This window comes from Leptonychotes weddellii, chromosome 6, assembly GCF_054177405.1.
Source record: "Leptonychotes weddellii isolate Sample4059 chromosome 6, ASM5417740v2, whole genome shotgun sequence".
Taxonomy (NCBI): domain Eukaryota; kingdom Metazoa; phylum Chordata; class Mammalia; order Carnivora; family Phocidae; genus Leptonychotes; species Leptonychotes weddellii.
In genome coordinates, this window is record NC_138374.1 from 78,826,364 (window position 1) to 78,846,608 (window position 20,245).

At 46.1% G+C, this 20,245-nt stretch overlaps 1 protein-coding gene across 4 annotated transcripts in view; it reads right to left on the minus strand.

The window, feature by feature from the left end:
• ACBD3 (acyl-CoA binding domain containing 3) overlaps nucleotides 1–20,245 on the minus strand; it is a 36,263-nt gene continuing 16,018 nt past the window's right edge. The window contains exons 2-8 of one of the 4 annotated variants that reach the window (XM_081824422.1): nucleotides 18,215–18,356; nucleotides 17,416–17,556; nucleotides 13,689–13,847; nucleotides 11,609–11,783; nucleotides 7,940–8,126; nucleotides 5,471–5,767; nucleotides 1–2,134 (exon numbers count right to left, since the gene is read on the minus strand). In XM_081824422.1, the coding sequence (XP_081680548.1) occupies nucleotides 1,923–2,134; nucleotides 5,471–5,767; nucleotides 7,940–8,126; nucleotides 11,609–11,783; nucleotides 13,689–13,847; nucleotides 17,416–17,556; nucleotides 18,215–18,356 (1,313 nt within the window). In that variant the 3' untranslated portion in view covers nucleotides 1–1,922. The remainder of the gene's footprint in view (nucleotides 2,135–5,470; nucleotides 5,768–7,939; nucleotides 8,127–11,608; nucleotides 11,784–13,688; nucleotides 13,848–17,415; nucleotides 17,557–18,214; nucleotides 18,357–20,245) is intronic. The other 3 variants (XM_081824424.1, XM_081824426.1, XM_081824425.1) reach the window with 3 other exon arrangements.

The following is a 20,245-nucleotide window of genomic DNA, read 5'->3' on the forward strand; positions in this document are numbered from 1 at the left end:
TTACAGATAAACATTTTAATTGATTAAATATATTATTTTCAAGATCTTTTTGAAATCGCACTTGTACTGTACTAATCAACAGCCAAAGGCAATAAAAAAGTTTAAAACCAAAAAATGTTCTGACATGAGCACATATGACAGGAACCACTGCTGTGTAAAGTGACATACACTGCTCCCGAGAACAATGATATTTTTAGAAGATAATTTACCTTAACATGTGCAAGGACAAATCTGTAATCAAAGGCTGGGAGAAATATATATTAGTGCCTGCTTTTTAAAAGTTTATTTTACATTTTAAATACAGTATTTTCTCATTAAAAAAAAAAAAAAAAGCCAAGAAGTGCCTAACCCCATGGTTTCTCTACCATATATACATGAGAGCTGATGGAGAGCCTCAAAGTGTTCTAGACAGAACAGTGTGGACACCTCTGAGCTGGAACTAGTGAATCAGAATTAAAAAACACAAATTAAGCACTGCTTAGGAGAAAATAATCCAGTTTCTGAGTAACCAAAAGAGAACAGAGTTAGGTATGTACAAAACCAGGTATTAAAAAACAGAAATGCAGCACACAAAAACCAACAGCCCCTCATGTAGTGAACTGTATATACCGCAGCTAATCAATGGAGACCCTCCTACGAGAAGTGATTTATGATTTGAAATTGTAAAAATCTAAGTATTTCAGTAACAACATATAGTAACATTACGTGTGTATTGCTGTCTTTGTCGCTTTCTAGCTATACCACCCCTCCCTTCTGAAAACAAGAATCTCTACACTAGTCGATCACTTATACAAACATGAGGCAATTAATCCATATTTGTTTTCAGTAAGGAAAACAAAAATGTACCTCTTCCCATCTATGAAGACATAATACAGATTAAAGCAATAAAAAAACTTAAGCATGGGCATTTGCGTCTCCAATCCTCTCTAGTAAGCAACTCCAAATGGAACTGTGTAGGGTCTGTGCCTACGTATTAACACACGAAGAGAAAACGGACTGTCTCTGGCAGTCATTCCCACTGAGTGCAATGTTACTCCCCACACACCGAATTATATTTGAGTGATTTTATATATTTTAATTCAGTAGGTGCCAATTCGAGTTTATAAAACCCCTACCTATCTGCTTGTGTAGAAAACAGTTTCAATTTGAGGTACTCTATAAAAGCCCAATCAAGACAAAAAGGAGTTAGTTCTGCTTTGTTACCGGCAGAGTGAGGACCAGAGGAAAAGCAAAAGACCAAGCAGACGCTTGCTAAGACGGATGTCTGAGGTGTTCTAGGTGTCTTGATAGTTCGATTATCAATCAGCTCTGAACATTCTTAAGATTATCTCAGAAAATAATTCTCTGTCATACAACTCTGAACTGAACAGCTGCACTCAAAGCAAAAACAATCTGGGTTGTTCAGAACAAAATCAAATTGAGGCAATCTGTCTATGATCATCTGTGAGGTCTTGAGTTTTTAAGCTTTAAAAATGATGACCTTCATCAAAGTCAGCTGCACCTCACGGAGACTACTGACATGAGGATGTCCCATCAGCAGTCACGGTAACTACGGGCTCTCATAAGACACATGGAGCAGGCAGCAACGGACTCACCATCGGCCAGGTGGGGTCAACGTGGGGAGGTTTTATTTTGGAGACCTTAAAGATTTAACACATAGCTCCTGTAACTTCAGCATCCATTAGTGACTCTGGTGGTCAGCACCCAAGGGCTGGAGGGCTCTGAGGAAGCCCCCGAGCCCCAGAGTATTAATGCTAAAGGGTCTCAAGGGAACCCCGAGTCCCAACAAGAGTTCACCAGCCATCAGACCAAAATCCAAGAGGGTAAACACTGACTGCAATGCTCCACAAAAGTCAAAAGAAATTCCAAACTAAATGCTGTCTTCTGCCCAACCCTAGACTCCAGACTCTGTAACAACGTCTTTATCTAGTATAATAGACTCTGTAGTAGACTGACTTTGACCTCCACAAAGAGTAGGAGTTGTCGAACTTGAGGAGGTAGACCCCTTTCCCTGGGTATTGGTGGCTGCCGGCATACACTTCTTCGTGACAGTCCCGCCGGTACACAGGCACAATCTCGTCCAGCAGAGGCTTGGCGGCGTGCTTTCTGGCTTTCTCTTCACTACTGACGTTTTCTGTGAGACAGAATGGAGACATGTCAGTGAACAGATCCAGGAAAACCACATTTGCATCAAGCACTGCAACCCCATCCTTCCTCTGAGAAACGGCTCATCAGGAATTCTCTGAAGCCACTCTATAATGTACACGCCTGTGAGCACGTCCTGGCTTCGTCTTTCGTTCATTTGTTCGTTCCTGTCTCTGAGCAGCTGCTAGCTGGGGGTGGAAGCAGCCAGCATCTCGCTCTCCCTGGACCACCGCTCCCACTTTGGAGCCCACTCTTCCCTGGGGACACCCACTCGATTCCTCACTCCTCCCGACAGGCGGAACCTCGCTCATCTGATCAGCACCGAGGAAAACGATGCTCCTGTCCTCTTCCTCAACAATATGAAAGTTCTCTCTGTTTTAGGAAGGGGAAATCGAGCTTCTGAGGACTATTATGTTCTGTACATCTTAGCTTTGAGAGTAAAATGAGGAAACCACAGCAGAGAGGTAGGTATTCAGAGACACTCTGAAAATCCATTCCTTTCGCTATAGGCCTGTGTCAACCCGGGGATGATCCCAGTGGCAAAAAGTGAGCTCTGATTCTAGGTTTGTCCCAGTTAATAGTTTCTGAACTGTAATGATAGGTGGTTAGGGAAAAAAACCCTCTGGAAACCTACAGGAGTGAGAAAATTATGAACCAGCTCAAAATCTCAGTTTCACATATTAAATATAAACAACCTCAGGCAAACAGGTCAGAGGAATATGCAGTGCAAAAGATAAAAGACTTTCGGGTCCATAACACGGCAGAGTGAATTTTGGCAACATTGGTTAACTGCGCGGTGACGGTCAGTGGCCACTAACAGGAATTTAAACAAGGCAAGTCTGAGAAACTCTCATGGTCTAGAGGAGCTGAAGGAGACAGGATAACTAAAATGTGGCATCCTGGATGGGATCCTGGAAATTAGATGAAAACTAAGGAAATGTGAATACATATGGACTTCAGCGAATCATAACGTATCCACATTGGTTCGTTACTGATGCTGAACGTACCGCAGTACAAATGGGTGTTAACACAAGGGGGAACTGGGTGTGGAGTACACAGGAACTCTTTGTACTGTCTTTGCAACTTTCCTATAAATCTAAAATTATTCTAAAATAAAAAAGTTTACTTAAAAAAAAAAAAAGCAAATGACATTCTGATAAATAGGCCCAAATCAGATTTGCTTCATCATAGCAATACTTAAATATCTTTCATTTGCAAATGAGAAATACAGAGCCATTCAAAATGCAAACTATTGCCTATAAGGATATCCATGAAACAGATTACTGGTCCAGTAATTCAAGATCCAGATTTTGTTCAAAACCTGTAAAACTAAAGGTTACTGAGACAGATGAGCAATGCACCTTTCATCAAGTTAAGCAAAGACCTGGGACCTGGCAGCAATAAAGACGGGAAGAATCAGAGCACAGAATGGGAGTTATCAGCCACACTTGAGAGAGAACAAATTCCTGTAGCTTCCAAGACCAAATGGAGAAAAAAAAAAAACCCCAAAGCAACAAAAAGACTGGACTGCTCTTCCATCTTAATCCAAGCTAAAAGGACCCCCATAAAATGCACTATGGGGACAAGACGAGGTGGCATGGTGGCCTTCATAAGAAGCCATGGGGACACATGCAGTCTGTGAGCTAAATCTTCAAAAAGGAGAGTTATGCTCACTCTTCGCAAACAACTCTTGGGAGCAATAAATCCTCACTGTTGTTTCAGTTCACACAGGGGTATTAATGACTTAGTTTCAGACAGAAATGATTTTATGATTAGGACTAGCCTGAGGACAGGTAAGTCCATTTCCACCTGAGGGATGTCACACACGAACGCAAAGATCAAGGGTGTGCCGTGGCTCTCGCCTCCAGAGAGGCACTGGACCCCGGCCATGTTTACCGGCGCCCCACCCAACATCAGTAGCCAAAAATGACCCTCAGCGGAGGGCTCACACTAGGACAACCTCCCTTTGGAGACTCTCCAGCAGGCAAGCCAGGAGAAACAGATCATCTCGACCTGCTTCTTAGCAGACTTCTACACTAGCCACAAAGCTCTTTCGAAGTACAACAGTCTGCACCACAAACCTCCCTTCCCAGACATGTGCAAACAGTCTGATTTTCATGAGTCCCTGTGGCACATCAGAGATGCCAGTCCCTGGCCCTGACATTGCTCGGGGGCACCTGCCATGGGGGTCGGGGTACCTGCTCGGGGGTCTCTCTTGTCTCTGCTTGCTCTTTCCTCACTCCTGTGTTTTCCCTTCCAGTTCAGTCAGCAGTATCTGTTGGCGATGCTTCACCAGGCTCCGGACCTCAGAGATAAAGGCCACGGGACACAAAGCAGCCCCTCAACGACACGGGCCCACGCGTATGTTGCCATACGTGGCCCCAGGGGGCCTGGCGTGCGGCACGTGTGGTGCCCGGATCCAACTGCGAGCCTCCACAGCTGCCTGAACTTCTAGCCTTCCTCCACAAACCTCTGACAACTACCTCTTTCAGTGTATCCCAACGTGATCTCTGCGAAACACTACCAACCGTCTTCAAGCACGAGCAGCTGGTCTGCAAGTCACCCCAAAGGTTACAGTTCCAAGAACCGAGAGGCTGCCGCTTCACTCCCACGGCCAGGGCACTCCTTCCACACGAGCCTCGGCCAAGCCGACCCAGGAACTCAAGTGCTCACTAGGTACGTACCAAAGCCCTGAGCTCTACCTTTTCTGCAAAACAAAATTAAGGAGACCATCTTCTCCATTAATATGCATACATTTTATAGTCTCCTTCCTAGACTGAGAGAGTTTAAACTGTTCTTGGAAACACTCCATTTGTCCACTTGGGAGAAAATAAAAAATTATACTTGTGTAAAATGGGGAAGAACAGCTGACTTTTTTTTTAGGTACAACGTTCTGGTATGAGTTTCTGTATTTACACTAAAAAAAAAAAAAAAAGAGTAACGACCTAAAAAGCTAATATCAGAACTGTAAATTTAAATAAACTCCAGAATTGGCAGAATTTCTTGCTTGCTCTTTTAAAATTTTTCAAAATGATCTTGCACATTTGGCTTTCCAACACAAAGTGCTGGAAGTAAAACAGTACTGAGAAAGCAGAGACGTAACACGTAATACACTGCCAGACAGACCCGCCGCGCACTGAAATAATGGCATGTTCGGACCCCAGGCCCTTCTGAGAGGCTGGCCTGTCTCTCAGCCTTTCCAGCTGAGGTCCCACTTCTGAAGAGATGAATCCCTGTCCAGAAAGAGTTAATCAGGATAAGGGTGGCTGACACAGGAACCAGGCCCTTCTTGCCAACACACACCCCAGCACTTGTCAGTACGGACCCACGGCTCTACCTTCCTCCTCCTCGTCGTCATCACTGGACTCGCTGACATGCACGCTGACGGCAGTGTTCGGAGAGTCTGTCCATTCAAAGTACACCCCAAAGCCAATGTCATAATTGTCTGTAGCAAATTCCCAAAAGAGGTATGATCCTTCTTCATGGGTCGGGACTCGAACAGTGACCACTTCTCCTCGGCCCACTGTGATCACGGAGTCTGCATCCTGCCGAATCTTCTCTTTAAAGTCTTTGATCTGGGGTCGGGTCCACATGGACGGAGCTGCTATCGCTGGAAGAGATTCTAAAGGCAACAGGAATTACGCTGAAGAGGATGAGCCTTCACCTGCAGGCGGCCAACTCGCATGGGACCCCTGCCCGGCCGCAGTGAGGTGCCATGTGCCATCTGGTCTCCCTGAGGGTCAGGGACTCAGAGGAATGTCCGGGCTCCCCAGCCAAGTGTCCCCCTGAACTGCAGCATTTACCAAAGTCACCAGGCATCAAAGGTCACCACACCACTTCAAGGAACACACGCAATCCACAATCTTAGAAGAGATTTTTCTCTACACTCTGATTACGTATGGGAATTTGAGACTGACCTTGGAAACCTCCTAGCTGGAGCCAGGGAAACCTAATAACGAAGAGTGTCTGGACTTAGGAATAAACTCACTTTTGGATCTGGACAAGGAAAGCAGGGCTTTGACTTCAGTCTCTCTGTCAAAAAAAATAAAACCCTTGACCTCTGAGGATCCCAAAGTTCCAGGGGCTATTCTAAAGGAGCTCACAGAAACAGAAAAACTTGGACAGGATGGCACCGCTAGGGACCGAACAGAAAGGGGGAAAGTCTTCTTGCTGAGCAGCGTCTATGTGCACCAGACCACTCAGCAGGTTTTTCAGACGCAGTCGCAGAACCTTTAACAAAGATTCATTTGGGGGCGCCTGGGTGGCTCAGATGGTTAAGCGTCTGCCTTTGGCTCAGGTCATGATCCCAGGGTCCTGGGATCGAGTCCCACATCGGGCTCCCGGCTCGGCGGGGAGCCTGCTTCTCCCTCTGACCCTCTCCCCTCTCATGCTGTTTCTCTCTCGCTCGCTCTCTAAAAAATAAATAAAATCTTTAAAAAAAAGATTCATTTGAAAATACTGGGAGACCTGGGGCACCTGGCTGGCTTAGCCAGCGGAGCCTGCGACTCTTGACCTTGGGGTCATGGGTTCCAGCCCCCACATTGGGTGTGGAGATTACTTTAAAAAAAAAAATACTGATAAACTCTTATAAGGATAAAAGGGAAGAGAGGTTAAACCATGGGATTTTCAAAGTCTTATCCAAAGCTGCTTTCAGTTACTTACTCTAAAAAGACAAGGCAGATGTCTGAAACCAACTTCCTTACGAACCACACCACCACCCAGCCCACCTTAGTGTCAAGTCTTGCTTCGGCTTTCTCGGCTCAGGCTTCTCTTCCCCAGGAAGCCTCTGCTGACCTCTGCCACTCGGTCATAGTCCCCACATCACACACTCTTGACCTACACAGTGCCTCTCTCCCCACCAAAGCCCTTACGTGGCTACGGTTTACATCTTGTGTGTCCTTCTCCCTCACGTTGTGCCCCTATGCTCAGAAAATCTTCAGTCAGTTGCTGAAGGAACGAATGAGCTGCCCGTAAAAAGCTAGACCTTTGAAAATGCTAAGTTATCTTCTGGTACTTTAGTCTCAAAAAATACTGCAATATTTGGTAGGCAGCCTCCAAGATGCCCCTGACCCCGTGATCCTCACGTCTGGGTATTCACGCACTTGGGAGGTCACTGGCCACAATGTACCAGGGTTGGTACGTGTGGCCAACAGAATACTGTGCAAGCGCCGATGTAGGACTTCCAAAGTTAGAGTGTGAAAGACACTGCCACTTCTGCCTTGTCCCCTCGGATCACGTGCTCTGGAGGAAGCCAGCCACTGCGTCCAGGACGCTCAGGCCGAAGGACAGGCTTCGCAGGGCAAGGAACTGTGGCCTCCTGCCAACAGCCAGCCCCAGCTTGCCAGTCATGGAGGGAAGCACCATGGAAGCAGAGCCTCTGGTGCCCGTGGAGCATCCACCCAACTCCAGTGCCAGCCAGCATCGTGACCGAAATCCCATGGGACCAGAACCACCACCGCTCAGCTAAGCTGCTTCCCAAAACCCCAGTAATCTCACCCGCTGTGTGAGACAGTAAACAGCTGTTACTGGAAGCTGCTAAATCTGGGTACGATTTGTCACATAGCAACAGATAACCAATACACAACCCAAAGTGTCCAAAAGTCCTCTGACGTGCTCTTCTCTGCCTATTCTAAGGGTCACCAGAGGCATCGGATTCAGACTCAAAAGGGTACAAAAGCATTCAACTCTCACAAATATGTGATTGCTCTCCAAAGCCAGTGAGCCTGACTCCTGCCTTGCTTTCCATGAATCTCAGTTATGACATCTGGATGGACACACACATGCCAAACCATACCTTTGGGTCCATTCTCCAAGGCTTCTTCCGCAGCTTCTGGTTCAAGTTCTTTCTCTGGGTTGTCAGTGTGAGTTTTGGCCTGTCCATTGACTGACATCCTATCGCCCGGTGCCGCTGCGTTCACTTTTGATGACGCAGGCAGAGAAGCCCCCACGACTGCTACTTCCTGCTGTTTCTGTAAGGCTGCCTACAAGTGGAGAAACAGTGAAGACACACTGACCAGGACGGCTAAGGATGGCACACTTGCCCTGGAATGCACTCTGACCCCGTGTTTTTGTCCTACTAAAGCACTGTGCTTCAAGAAATTACTGATAGGGGCGCCTGGGGGGCTCAGTCGGTGAAGCGTCTGCCTTCGGCTCAGGTCATGATCCCAGGGTCCTGGGATCGAGCCCCACATCGGGCTCCCTGCTCTGCAGGAAGCCTGCTTCTCCCTCTCCCTCTGCCTGTCCCTCCCCCTGCTGTGCGCTCTCTTGCTCTGTCAAATAAATAAAATCTTTAAAAAAAAATTAGTAATAGACTTTTATCAGTTTTATCTTATCTATGATGAGTATTAGTAGGACAATACCGAGCCAACAGCTAAAAATGCTGAAAAATTATCATGGACAAAAACCTGGGTCACGTTTTTGTGACCTGAAGATCATTAGAAAAACTAACCAGGAAAAATTAAAGTAGATAGAAATAATCAACCCCAAAGACAATTATACACAAAAATTGAACACAGTAACATTTGTTCTTAAAACCGACAGAAGAAAATCTTGATAAAATTCAGATACATAAAATCTGAATCAGGAAAATAAACTTGGTAGTAATATATGATCACAGAGAAAAATCACGAAGGCAAAAGCTGTAATTAGTAAAATCCGATATGGGGCCCCAAAGTAATCAATCAAATATGGGTGATTAATATGGACAAAAATAATAAATGAAATCTTCACCATAAACTATACACAGAAAAACATCACAATTGAACTGAAAACTGTTAATCATGTTATAAAAAATATCAACCTAAGAATTAAACAGGCTTACAAAATGGAGCTTGAGGCCAAAAGACTTTCTTAATGACAATTCATCACTGTTATTAAAATATGTACATTCATAAAAATGGAATCAAAATGTCCCAAGTCAAAATGGAAGAGTAAAAACATCTTAAACACAAAGGACAACTATCTGGGGACATTCCCCTCTTCTATCAAGATGGATATTAGTATTATTAGATATACCTAAGTGTTGTTACTTAAGCAACTTTTGAGGAACCTTTGAATTATATATAGAGAAACATGTACAAATCATAAACAAATGTACAACCTGATCATTCTTCAAAAAACAAACATACCCACGTAAGCAACACCAGGTCAAGACATTATCTGCATCCAGAATTCTCCTTTTGACACACTCCCCGACCCATGCTGCAAGGATAACAACTAAGCTGACTTAAAACACTACATATCTGCTTTGCCCATTTTTCGACGTTTATATATATAAACGGAATTGTATAATAAATGTTCTTTTTTGTGTCTGGCTTCTTTTACTCGACATTATTTTTGCAAGGTTCATCCATAAGGTTATAAAGTAATTGTATTTTGTCTGCACTGCTATGATATTCCATTGTGAAGATACAAAATTTATCCATTTTACTGTTGATAAACATTTGGGCATTTAAGTAACTCTACATTAAAACATGAAGTCATAACTGAGCTTACGTTTACAAAAGTAAAAAATAAAATAATGAAACAAAGAAAACATAGGAAAAAAGCCTTTATAATCTCACGGTTTAGGGATAATGACATATTTCTACATACCTGTACACAAATTCAACATATCATCTACAATCCAATTATTTCCATGAACAGCAACGCTTTCTTCTGTGGCTAACGCAGGCTGGTGATACATGTAAGATTTTAAAATACCTCCTTTCAAGGCCTAGATTCTCAGTCATTCCCACATGAGTTTTCTAGAAAGAGTACCAGCTTCCCGAAAAAGTGCATACAACCAAAACAAGCCGGCACACTCAGAACATTCACTGTGCGACAGGACAGCTAGAAAAGCATTTCTGTGGATGATCAGCAGGCCCAGCTCAGATGGCTGCTCTCCAGGAGGCCGTGCCTGAAATCCTCCAGCAGAGTGAACAACTCCCTTGGGGATCCCACTGCCCACAAATATACATCTATTACAAACAGCAGATCATTATGATTTATTTACATCATCTCTCATCTGTACTTTGGGAAGGTTTTAAAAGCACAGAAAGGTACAGGAACAAACACCCATGTAACTACACCTCCAAATGAACAAGTGTTAGCACTCTGTCATTTTGCTCAGTATTTATACAAAAATTACTACTTTATGTTCCTTCCCCAGTGCCTTTCCTTCTCCATTCCCAGAGACCACCAGTCAATGTGTAAAACCGAGTTCCATCACTGTAATCTAAATTACGGATTCCAGATCCTTCTCTTCCACAGATTCTTGGTTTGCCCTACTTGACCAAGTTTGTTCTCACTAAATGACAGCAACCTATAAACAGGGCAGGGCGTGTGAGCTATCCCACTGGAAAACCATCTCAAAGCCCATCTCAAAGCCCTACAAGCAGGAAGAGGGAGTGGTACACTCAAGCAGAAACAGGCTTTCCAGGACAGAAAAGAAATCCCTCAGAAAAGCCACTTACTGTCTTGAATAAACTCTGGGGTGACATCCTTTTCAGCTTATGAACGACACAAAATTGCAAGCCTTTTAACTTCAAAGGAAAAGGTATTTTAAGTAAGGATATTAATTTCCAGAGAATTTAAAGAGGTTGGCAAAACAATCAAGGTCACTTCATCTGACAAGAAATGTTGAGCAACTATAATGTCACACACTTTCTTCCTGTGGACTGACAGGTCATAACTACTTTCTAAGTGGAAAGTAAGGAAGTAAAACTTCGCCAGATTCACCCCAAGAAGGCATTAGTGCCTCTGCCCTGTGTGAAAAGGGAACACAGATCAGCGATCTGCCATACAAACACAACACTTTCAAAGAGCAACTCTTTTTCTCATTTTGGTCCTCTGAGAGTTCAGGGAGGTGAGCGGGATCGGTACCGGGATTTTTTTCTCCCATTCCCGCTCACTGGGAGAAAAGGCAGAAAAATCAGAGCAGTAGGTAACTTGTCTGATATCAAACAAGGTAACGGCAAAGCCAGGACCGAATCCAAGTGTTACCCTGCTCTTCTTCACCCCACGCTCTTCACGCTACGCCACCTACGCCAAGTCCCTGGGGGTAGGGAGCTGGAGGGACTAGCACTGTGGTGCAGGGGGGCACAGTCTCGCTCTAGCACCTCACGCAAACATCTAGATGACCAGTCCGCAAGACCCGCTCACAGCCTGAGGGGACCGGTCCTCCCATGGGCAGCCGCCCCGGCCTAGGGCCGCCCACTGCCTGAAGGACACGGCAACCTAACTTGAACACGAATCACCCAGGATCACCAACAGGGTCTGCCCCAGACTCACCGGAATGACACCCAGTGCGCACGACCCCCGGATGCCCCGTGGTCACGTCATTTTTTGCCTCCATGTCACCTGTCTGCTTTCGTAACTGCCCGTGCACCCCGAGTCTCCCCACAAGGCCCCTACGAGTCACGTTCTCCTTCGAAGCTAACGGCGCGGAGCAGCTGAGCCCGGCGAGGAGGGAGCCCCGGCGCACCTGCTGCTGGGCGAGCTGGGCCTGGTAGAGCTGCTGCATGTACTGCTGGTAGTGCTGCTCCTGCAGCTGGCGGACGAGCAGCTGCTGCTGGTCCAGGCTGCCCGGGTACTGCTGCGCCGCGTACTGCTGGAACTGCACGGCCGTCTGCGAGTTCAGGGCCGCCATGATCTGCTGCCTGAAACAGCAGAGACACACACTCGTCGGGCCGCGGGTCACAGGTCACGGCTCGCGGCCAGAGCAGACGGCCCCGTGGCTGATCTGTACCACTGGTCACCCCGTGCAAGGACTGAGCCGGGCATGCCTTCCCACCCGCATGTGGTGCCGCAGGCCCAGAAGAAAGGCTTCAGAGAAGCCACTGGGCCTCTCTCTCACTTTTCACTGAGGGTTTTCAAGGAAAATCTGGGATGGAGAGGGAGAAGGATTCCCGTGTTGGATCCCCACTGTCCCCATCGTAACTACGAACGGTCGCCGGGCCCCGACTGTGCGCCAGGCGCCGTTTGCTTGCAGGTACCAGCCACCTGGGAGGAGACAAGGCTTCAGACGGGAGGCGGTGCCGGCGTTCGGGAACTTGCCCGAGATCACTCTGTGGGAGCGGCCAGAGCCGGGATGTGGTCAGGCAGGCCGGCATCAGCGCGGACTCCCAGCAGGACGCTGTCAGAGGGCACCCTGTCATCTACGGCGGGGGCGTGGGGGCGGTGGGGGGACACGACACGACAATGACAGTAACATTCAGCTGCCGGCCATGGCTTCTCTACCTGAACACTCGGAGAGCCGGAAGAGGCAGGACAGAAACCAGAACGTGTCACGAGCGGCCCTGGTAAATATAAGTAAAGCCAGGGAAACTCTGCAGCTCTCAGGCATTTCATTTAAAGCCTGCCTTCGGGGTGCCTGGGTGGCTCAGTCGGTTAAGCATTTGCCTTCGGCTCGGGTCGTGATCCCGGGGTTGTGGGATCGAACCCCATGTCAGGCTCCCTGCTCCGTGGGGAGTCTGCTTCTCCCTCTCCCTCTGTTGTTCTCCCTGCTTGTGCTCTTTCTTCCTCTCTATCAAATAAATAAATAAAGCCTGCCTTCCAGAACAACACTGAAAATAGTATCTGAGCACACTTGGTTTAGAGACAGTAATTTCTGTTATTATAAATTTCATTTTCTCTCCTACAGGCACCACAGGCTTCCTACCTCAGTTATGTGACCAACTTAACAAAGTTCGGAAAGCCATCTCTCAATAGACAGATAAGTAGACAGATGAGATAAAGCAAAATCTCACAAAGTCCTGCACTGAACCCGACACGTGGCCCATCCAGGGTGCTGCCTGCTCCCAAAGATGTAGCATTCCTAGTCTCTCCCCAAAGCGGAATGAGGCCCAAGGTTGCTCTGCGACCAGCACTGAAGCCTTTCTGAGGAGCCGCTGAGAGATAACGAGACATCAAGAGACTGTCATACTCTCTGGTTTCCTCTAGACGCCACCCCCCGCCCCCCCCACACCTCAGACCTTCCTCCCGCACGTGCGGTGTCAACCCCTTCCTCCCTGTCCCCACAGCTCCCTCCTGAAGAACCAGTCCCTTGTGATGCAGCTGCTCTCACAACCCTGAACGAGAGATGGTTTCAGGCCCCATCCTCTGTCCTGGGGCTCTATCCTGGGGACTCTGTCCTGGAGGCTCTGTCCTGGGGCTCTGTCCAATTCCGGCCAGTCTGTCAGACACATGAAATCCCGGACCACACAAATCCACACCAGGACAGCCTCGTGTCCACCAAGGCAGAGAACAGAAGGGGCGAGACAGACATACAACTGGGAATCGAGACAAGATCACCAGGACCCAGGGACAGAGCCAGCAAGCCACCTCAGCTCCCGCTCTAGTCCCTGGGTCCTGGCAGCTAACCCCAAGCCCTTTCCTTTTCGCCACCCACTGAAGCTTGAGCCGAGGCCCCCTGGGGAACGTGACAGACCACCGGTACAAACGGCGGGAGCCGAGGGGCGTGCACCTCCCAGCACACAAGTCACAGAGTTCTCCCAAGGCGCGGCGCCCGGAGGCCGTGGCGGTCCGGCTCTCCCGCTTCAACACAAGCAGTCCGACCCGCTTACTTCTGCTGTTCCAGCCGAAGCCTCTCCTCTTCTACTCGCCTCCTCTCCTCTTCCTCCCGCCTCAGCCTTTCCTCCTCCTCTCTCCTGCGCTTCTCCTCCTCCTTCTGCAGACGCTCTCTTTCTTCCTCTTCGCGCCGCCTCCGCTCCTCCTCCTCCTTCCTACAAGCGAGGACAGACACGGTGAACCCTGTACAATGAATCCTGCTTAAATATCACTGAAGACTTTATTTCCCAGTGAAAACTGACACACTCAGAGAGAACGAAGTGGTCATATTATCAAAATTTGAGATGCATACACTCGGCTGGTAGAAATTTATCCTGTGGGGTCAATCTCACAATCCGCAAGAACACGGCAGAAATAATTATGGCTGTGTGGCAGAAGAGAAAGGTGTCCACCAGTAAGAGACCACTGAGATCATGATATGCCCACCCTGAAGGTTTCCCTCACCTACGCTCACAGCATCACAGGCTTTCCGTTCCCACTTTTTGCTGTGGTTGTAATTAAGCTTGCACGAGAAATTCAGCCACACGCCTGCCTACTGTCAAAGTCTGTGCTCTGCGAGGGCAAAAGCTGCCTATCTCCCAGTGCTCCAACCTTGGAGCTGAGCACAGTGCTAGAAAGAACAAGCCCTCAACTCATGTGTCTAAAATGAATAAGGCACCCCGAAATGCCACGTGGCCACAAAAAAAAACCACGACTATATGGCCTGACACGCACTTAATATACTTGTTTAATGAAAAGAGCAAGGAAATAACAGGAAAAAGGTCTGCAAAGAAACACCTTAACTGGGGGCGTCCGGGTGGCGCAGTCGGTTCAGCGTCCAATTCTTGCTTTCGGCTTAGGTCATGATCTCAGGGTCCTGGGATGGAGCCCCCCATCAGGCTCCAGGCCCAACACAGAAGCTGCTAAACTTCCGCTCTCTGTGTCCCTCCTCCATGCACTCTCTCTCTAATAAGTCAGTCTTAAAAATACACCTTAAATGTGTCCTTTCTCATCTATTGAGAGAAGAGAGCGATTAAAAGCAAGGTGGGAGGGAAGGTTTTCAGTCTGTGCGTCACATACTGCCATAAATGAAAAATATTTATATTGCATGTATCTGTATATTACTTCTGATATTTTAAAAAATGTCAAAGCTTTGACTTTAAAAGAGAAATAGAAGAGCTAGAAATGCAGGTGCCGCCTCTATCCAGCTCTCGCCTGCTCTCGGCTCCTTTCCCGGGGGGAGCACAGACCCCACGGCAGGAGAAGCGGGTGCGTTGCCGGCTGAGCGCGGTATGGAGGGCAGGATGGCTGAGGATGGTACGCAGGTGGTCTCTGAGGATCTGAGGGGACACCATTTCTTGGTCCTACAAGAACTGCTCGGCTTACCCCATTTTCCTCCCCAAACTCCTGTAAGTGATGAACAGCACATCGGAGGCACAGCCAAGGCTCAAAACAGCAATAACGTGACCTACTTCTAACCTGTCACAGCTGGGAGAGGGCAAGATGTTCCACAGCCAGAGCTGGGCCTGTAGGACTGAGAAAGTCTAGGCTTAAATGCTTTCAAAGGGCGCCAGATGGATTTCATCTCACGAAAGAAGTGCATTTTTTTAAAAGATTTTATTTATTTGAGAGAGAGTGAGAGAGAGAGAGAGCATGAACAGGGGCAGAGGCAGAGGGAGAAGCAGACTCCTCGCTGAGCAGGGACTCCGGGATTATGACCTGAGCCGAAGGCAGACGCTTAGTGACTGAGTCCCCAGAAGCACATTTTTAAAAGGAAAAATGCAGTTTTACATGTTAAGATGACTAACTTAACTATTCAATTTACCACTAAGAATCAAAACTTTTTTTTTTTTTGAGCAGCAAAGCGAGGTTTATTGATCGATAGTAAAGTGATAGCACAAAACTCCCAAAGAGCTCCGGAGGGACCCAAGAGGGCCCCAAAAGTTTTGCCCGAATCAAAACTTTTCCTTTGGATAAAAACAATCTTCCTTTGGATAAATGTTTTTTTTTTTTTTAAAGATTTTATTTATTTATTTGAGAGAGAGAGAATGAGAGAGAGCACATGAGAGGGGGGAGGGTCAGAGGGAGAAGCAGACTCCCCGCCGAGCAGGGAGCCCGATGCGGGACTCGATCCAGGGACTCCGGGATCATGACCTGAGCCGAAGGCAGTCGCTTAACCAACTGAGCCACCCAGGCGCCCTGGATAAATGTCTTCTGAAAATGTTTTTTTTTTTTTGAAGATTTTATTTATTTATTTGACAGAGAGAGACACAGTGAGAGAGGGAACACAAGCAGGGTAAGTAGGAGAGGGAGAGGCAGGCTTCCCGCTGACCAGGGAGCCCGATGCGGGGCTCCTGCGGTCCTGGGATCATGACCTGAGCCGAAGGCAGACGCTTAATGACTGAGCCACCCAGGTGCCCCTGAAAATGTATTAAACTACTTCCTATCACCTTAAACAGGAATAAATTACACCTAGTGCTGTCTGTTGATGACTCAGGAGTTATAACTACACACCTAAGAACTGTCTATGTCCTAATACTGTGATGGAAAGTTTATCTTCGTATCAGTGGCCCCTGACTGCTATACTTTTTTTATAATTCTTGTGTCTATTTTTCATGGTTTCTGTCTTCTTCCTATCAGGCTGTTTTCTGTTCCAGTCCTGGTTAAGGTAAGAAAGCAGAGAACCAACAGTTTCTAAAGTAAGTATCTGAGGAAAAAAACGGCTTTATAGTGTCATTTTCATTACTCAGATATTTCAGATAATCAAAGTTATTGGAAATATAACCTCTAGATAAATAAGGTGTTAACTGGGGGCACCTGGGTGCGCAGTCGGTTAAGCATCCAACTCGGTTTTGGCTCAGGTCATGATCTCGGGGTCGTGAGATTGAGCCCTGCGTCAGGCTCTGCGCTCAGCAGGGAGTCTGCTGGGGATTCTCTCTCCCTCTCCCTCTGCCTCTCTCCCAGCTTTTGCTTTCTCTCTCACCCTCTCTCTCAAATAAATAAAATCTTAAAAAAAAAATAATGTGTTAACTGTAATGCTGTTGAATTCACAGTCATGACAAAAAATCCCATCAAAATAAATAGTGTATTCAGCAGCATTCCCACCCACCGCCTGGAAATAATTAATAAGCCATCTGGGAGCCAGAGCCAATATGGATGTCTCCATAAGGCCTACCACATAGCACAGGTGACAGCCAGGATATGGAGCATAATGTTCTAGAAGCTCAAGGGAAACAACAGCAAAGAGTGTTTCCCTTTGGGAGGGGAGAACTATGGTGGAGCTTGCTCAAAACCTCGGTGTAACCAGGACAAGAGGAATGTTGCCACCAGATGGAAGCAGCAGCCCCCTGCCCCCCAAACTCCTAGTATGAATACCTGCTCACACAAGCAGGTTTGAACAACTGCCGTAAGAAGTGGGGGTCTGGGGGCGCCTGGGTGGTTCAGTCGGTTAAGCATCTGACTCGATTTCGGCTCAGATCACGATCTCAGGGTCGTGAGATCAAGTCCTGCGTCAGGCTCTGCGCTCAGTCTGCTTGAAATTCTTTTTCCCTCTCCCTCTGCCCTTCCCCCTGCTCGTGCGCTCTCTTTCTCTAAAAATAAATAAAATCTTAAAAAAAAAAAAAAAGGGGGAAGTGGAGATCCATAGGCAGTGGGACATGTGATCTAGAACAGATATTCCATACGGCAAAAGCATCAGGACCGGGGCTGCACAGGAATAAAGTACACCGTATCCTCGAACTTCACCTTTTCTTTTCTTGTTCTTCCTTCTCTATTTTGTGGGATGCAACATATGTTGAAAAGAGATGGCAACACCTATTTAGGAGCTTGACAAATTCTACCATGGCGTCCTCTTTAGACATGTTTCCCAGGGCCGCCCATTCTCTCCTGGAAGGAATAACAAGAAAAGTCATTACTGCCTCTTCCTAAGAGAGTAAGAATGTGATTTAATTTAAGCCTAAATGTGAAAAATTCTCAACGACAACTAAAATGCAGCATGATTCTACCATAAGCAAAAAGCTCAAAACTCAAGTTTCAACCAGTAGGCATTATCGATGTATTAAATTATGTGTGCCACACACAATCCACACCTACTGCTGTAAACTACAGTTCAGCTGCACTGCTGCTAACTTCCATACAAGCAAAGGGGTATCTGAGTCTGACTTTCCTTTTGTCACATTTTAGTCTTAACTGAATACAGTTCTCAGGGCACTGTTTTCTGTCACCACTCTGTGAATGTCCCAGTAAGGAAAGCAATGATTATGTATTTTAAGTGGCTGCTTTTAATGTTATTTAGGAAGAATCAAATGAAGTTGTACTTGTCTTATGTTCATAATCAGATGAGTAAACTTCTTCTATATTATTTATCCATAAACCTCTCCAAGCCAAAAACAGATACACATCTGAAGACTCCAGAAGCTGCAAGCAAAAATGGCTGTTTCAGTCTTCCTCTAAGCTAAGGAACCAGCCGTTTGCATCTTAACCGATTCACTCTGCGCTCTTCTTAACACTACTCTAAGGTCATTATACAACAAAACACGGTTACCTCCTGTCATTCCCCAACACATCAAAGAATCCAACCTCAGGACAAGTGTCTGGATTATATGGACCCATAAGAACCTGCTTATGCAGTGCCACAAGCTTCAGTTTTTCCTCATAAGTTGGATGAAAGGCTTTGCCATCTTTTTCTGCAAGATAAAGAAACATGAAAACAATTAGAATTGGCAAAAAAACGTATTTTCGGTGTTCTACGTTGAAGGTCCACTGTAAGGGATGCCACACACGGCCTGTGATGGATACAAATCTTATGGTGGCATTTGTATTTCAAATACAAAATTTTAACAGTCGGAGCCTAAGACAGAAATCCTTTATGCAGAGATTTTTTCCATGAAGCCGAGTACCAGTATTTACGTTCAAACTTCTGCAGAGAAACCCATCTGTCAAGCTAACAGTCAGACACACAAACTGTTCTGCTGGACATCCTCTACCCATTCAAAAGTTGTGTAACAATCGTTTTTTAAAAGTTTAAAAAATAATTTTGCATCAGTCACCTTTAAGATGATCAGGCGTTAAGAGGTTACACGTACCTTGAAAGGCTATATAGTCAAACACATCGGTCCCACTGAGGCAGTGCGATGTGGTGAAGGGGCTCTGAAATGAGAGGTAAATCTCCTCTCAGATCTTTCCTAGCTGTCAGACACTGAACCTCTCTGTTCATCAAGGAAGTGAGGAGTCCACTGCTCCTTCAGAGGTAACGGGGTAGTACTGACGATAGCTAGCAGATCCTTTCCCCTCCTTCATAGCATGGTTGGCTCTGGCAGGCTCCAACGGGCAATGAAGAGTGAAGCCAATTTTGACCTGTAAAGACTTAGCTACCACCACCATTCAAAGCCGTATGAAAGTGGGTGCTGGTAAAAATGGGAAATCCTTAGAGAACAGTTCTGCTTCTCTGATAAATGGTAGCATTAATTACTGACTGGTTCTAACAAAAGAGACTACCACTTAAAAAAAGGTAGAAAGGAGTAGATACTGCCTACGTATTTTATCCATGCACATAGTAGTCACCAAAATAAAATCACTGCTGAGACAAGAATGTGGGTTAAAGGTTATGAACAGGAAACTCAGAGGAGAAAAAAAATAGAAGTTGCCAACGAGCATCCCAAGATCCTTGACCTCACCAGTCAAGGAAATGTGAAGTTTTCATTAGATACCAAAGCCTCTGGCGTCCTATAGGTCAAACAAGTCAGGTAACATCAAGAGTTGGTAAGAATGGAACAAAGAGGTATCCACTCTCCTATACTAATGTTGAAAGTATACACTGTTATCTTGGAAGACAATTCAGCAGTTTATTTCAAAGGTAAAAATGTGCACACCCCATGACCCCATCATTCCAATTCTTGTGGCCCATCCTTGATACTGGGGGATACAGCTGTTTTCTTGTAACGGTAAACAATTTACAAGTTCCTCAATAGAGACTGCTAAATAATGTGATATATTCACACTGTGGTATAAATAAAGCAATTACAGGAAACACTAAGTGCCAAAGCAAGTTGCAGAAAACGATATAGAATCGCAGCACACAATCTATCCCATCCATTCGAGCACTCCCCCGACCACATGCTTTAACATCTCTTAAATCAGATTCGGTTTTACAATCCAGTATTCTACAGTTACAAGAGTGCTTTTTCTTTCTAAATAATAGCATGTAAGATAACAGTGAGTCTTAGAATTGACAAAACACAGCACGTAAACACACCCACATGCATATTCTCCAGGTACCCTTACATGAAGGTAGATGCAAATAACAAAATCCAGGAGTCACAAGACAGGAGATCCAAGGAGCCTCTCAGAGAACTGAAGTCTTCCTTGTGACATCCGAACTTTCCAAGGAAAAGGTGTGGAAGGACAAACCCAACTGTTAAGAGGGATTGCCTCTAGGGAAAGAACCGGCAAAACTAGTGGATGAGGACTGAAGGAGAGTTTCCCATTTATATATGCTTGTTTATATATGAATTTTTTTTTCTGCAAGAACAAACTCATGCAATACTTGGAAAAAATAAACATGAGGAAAAAACCA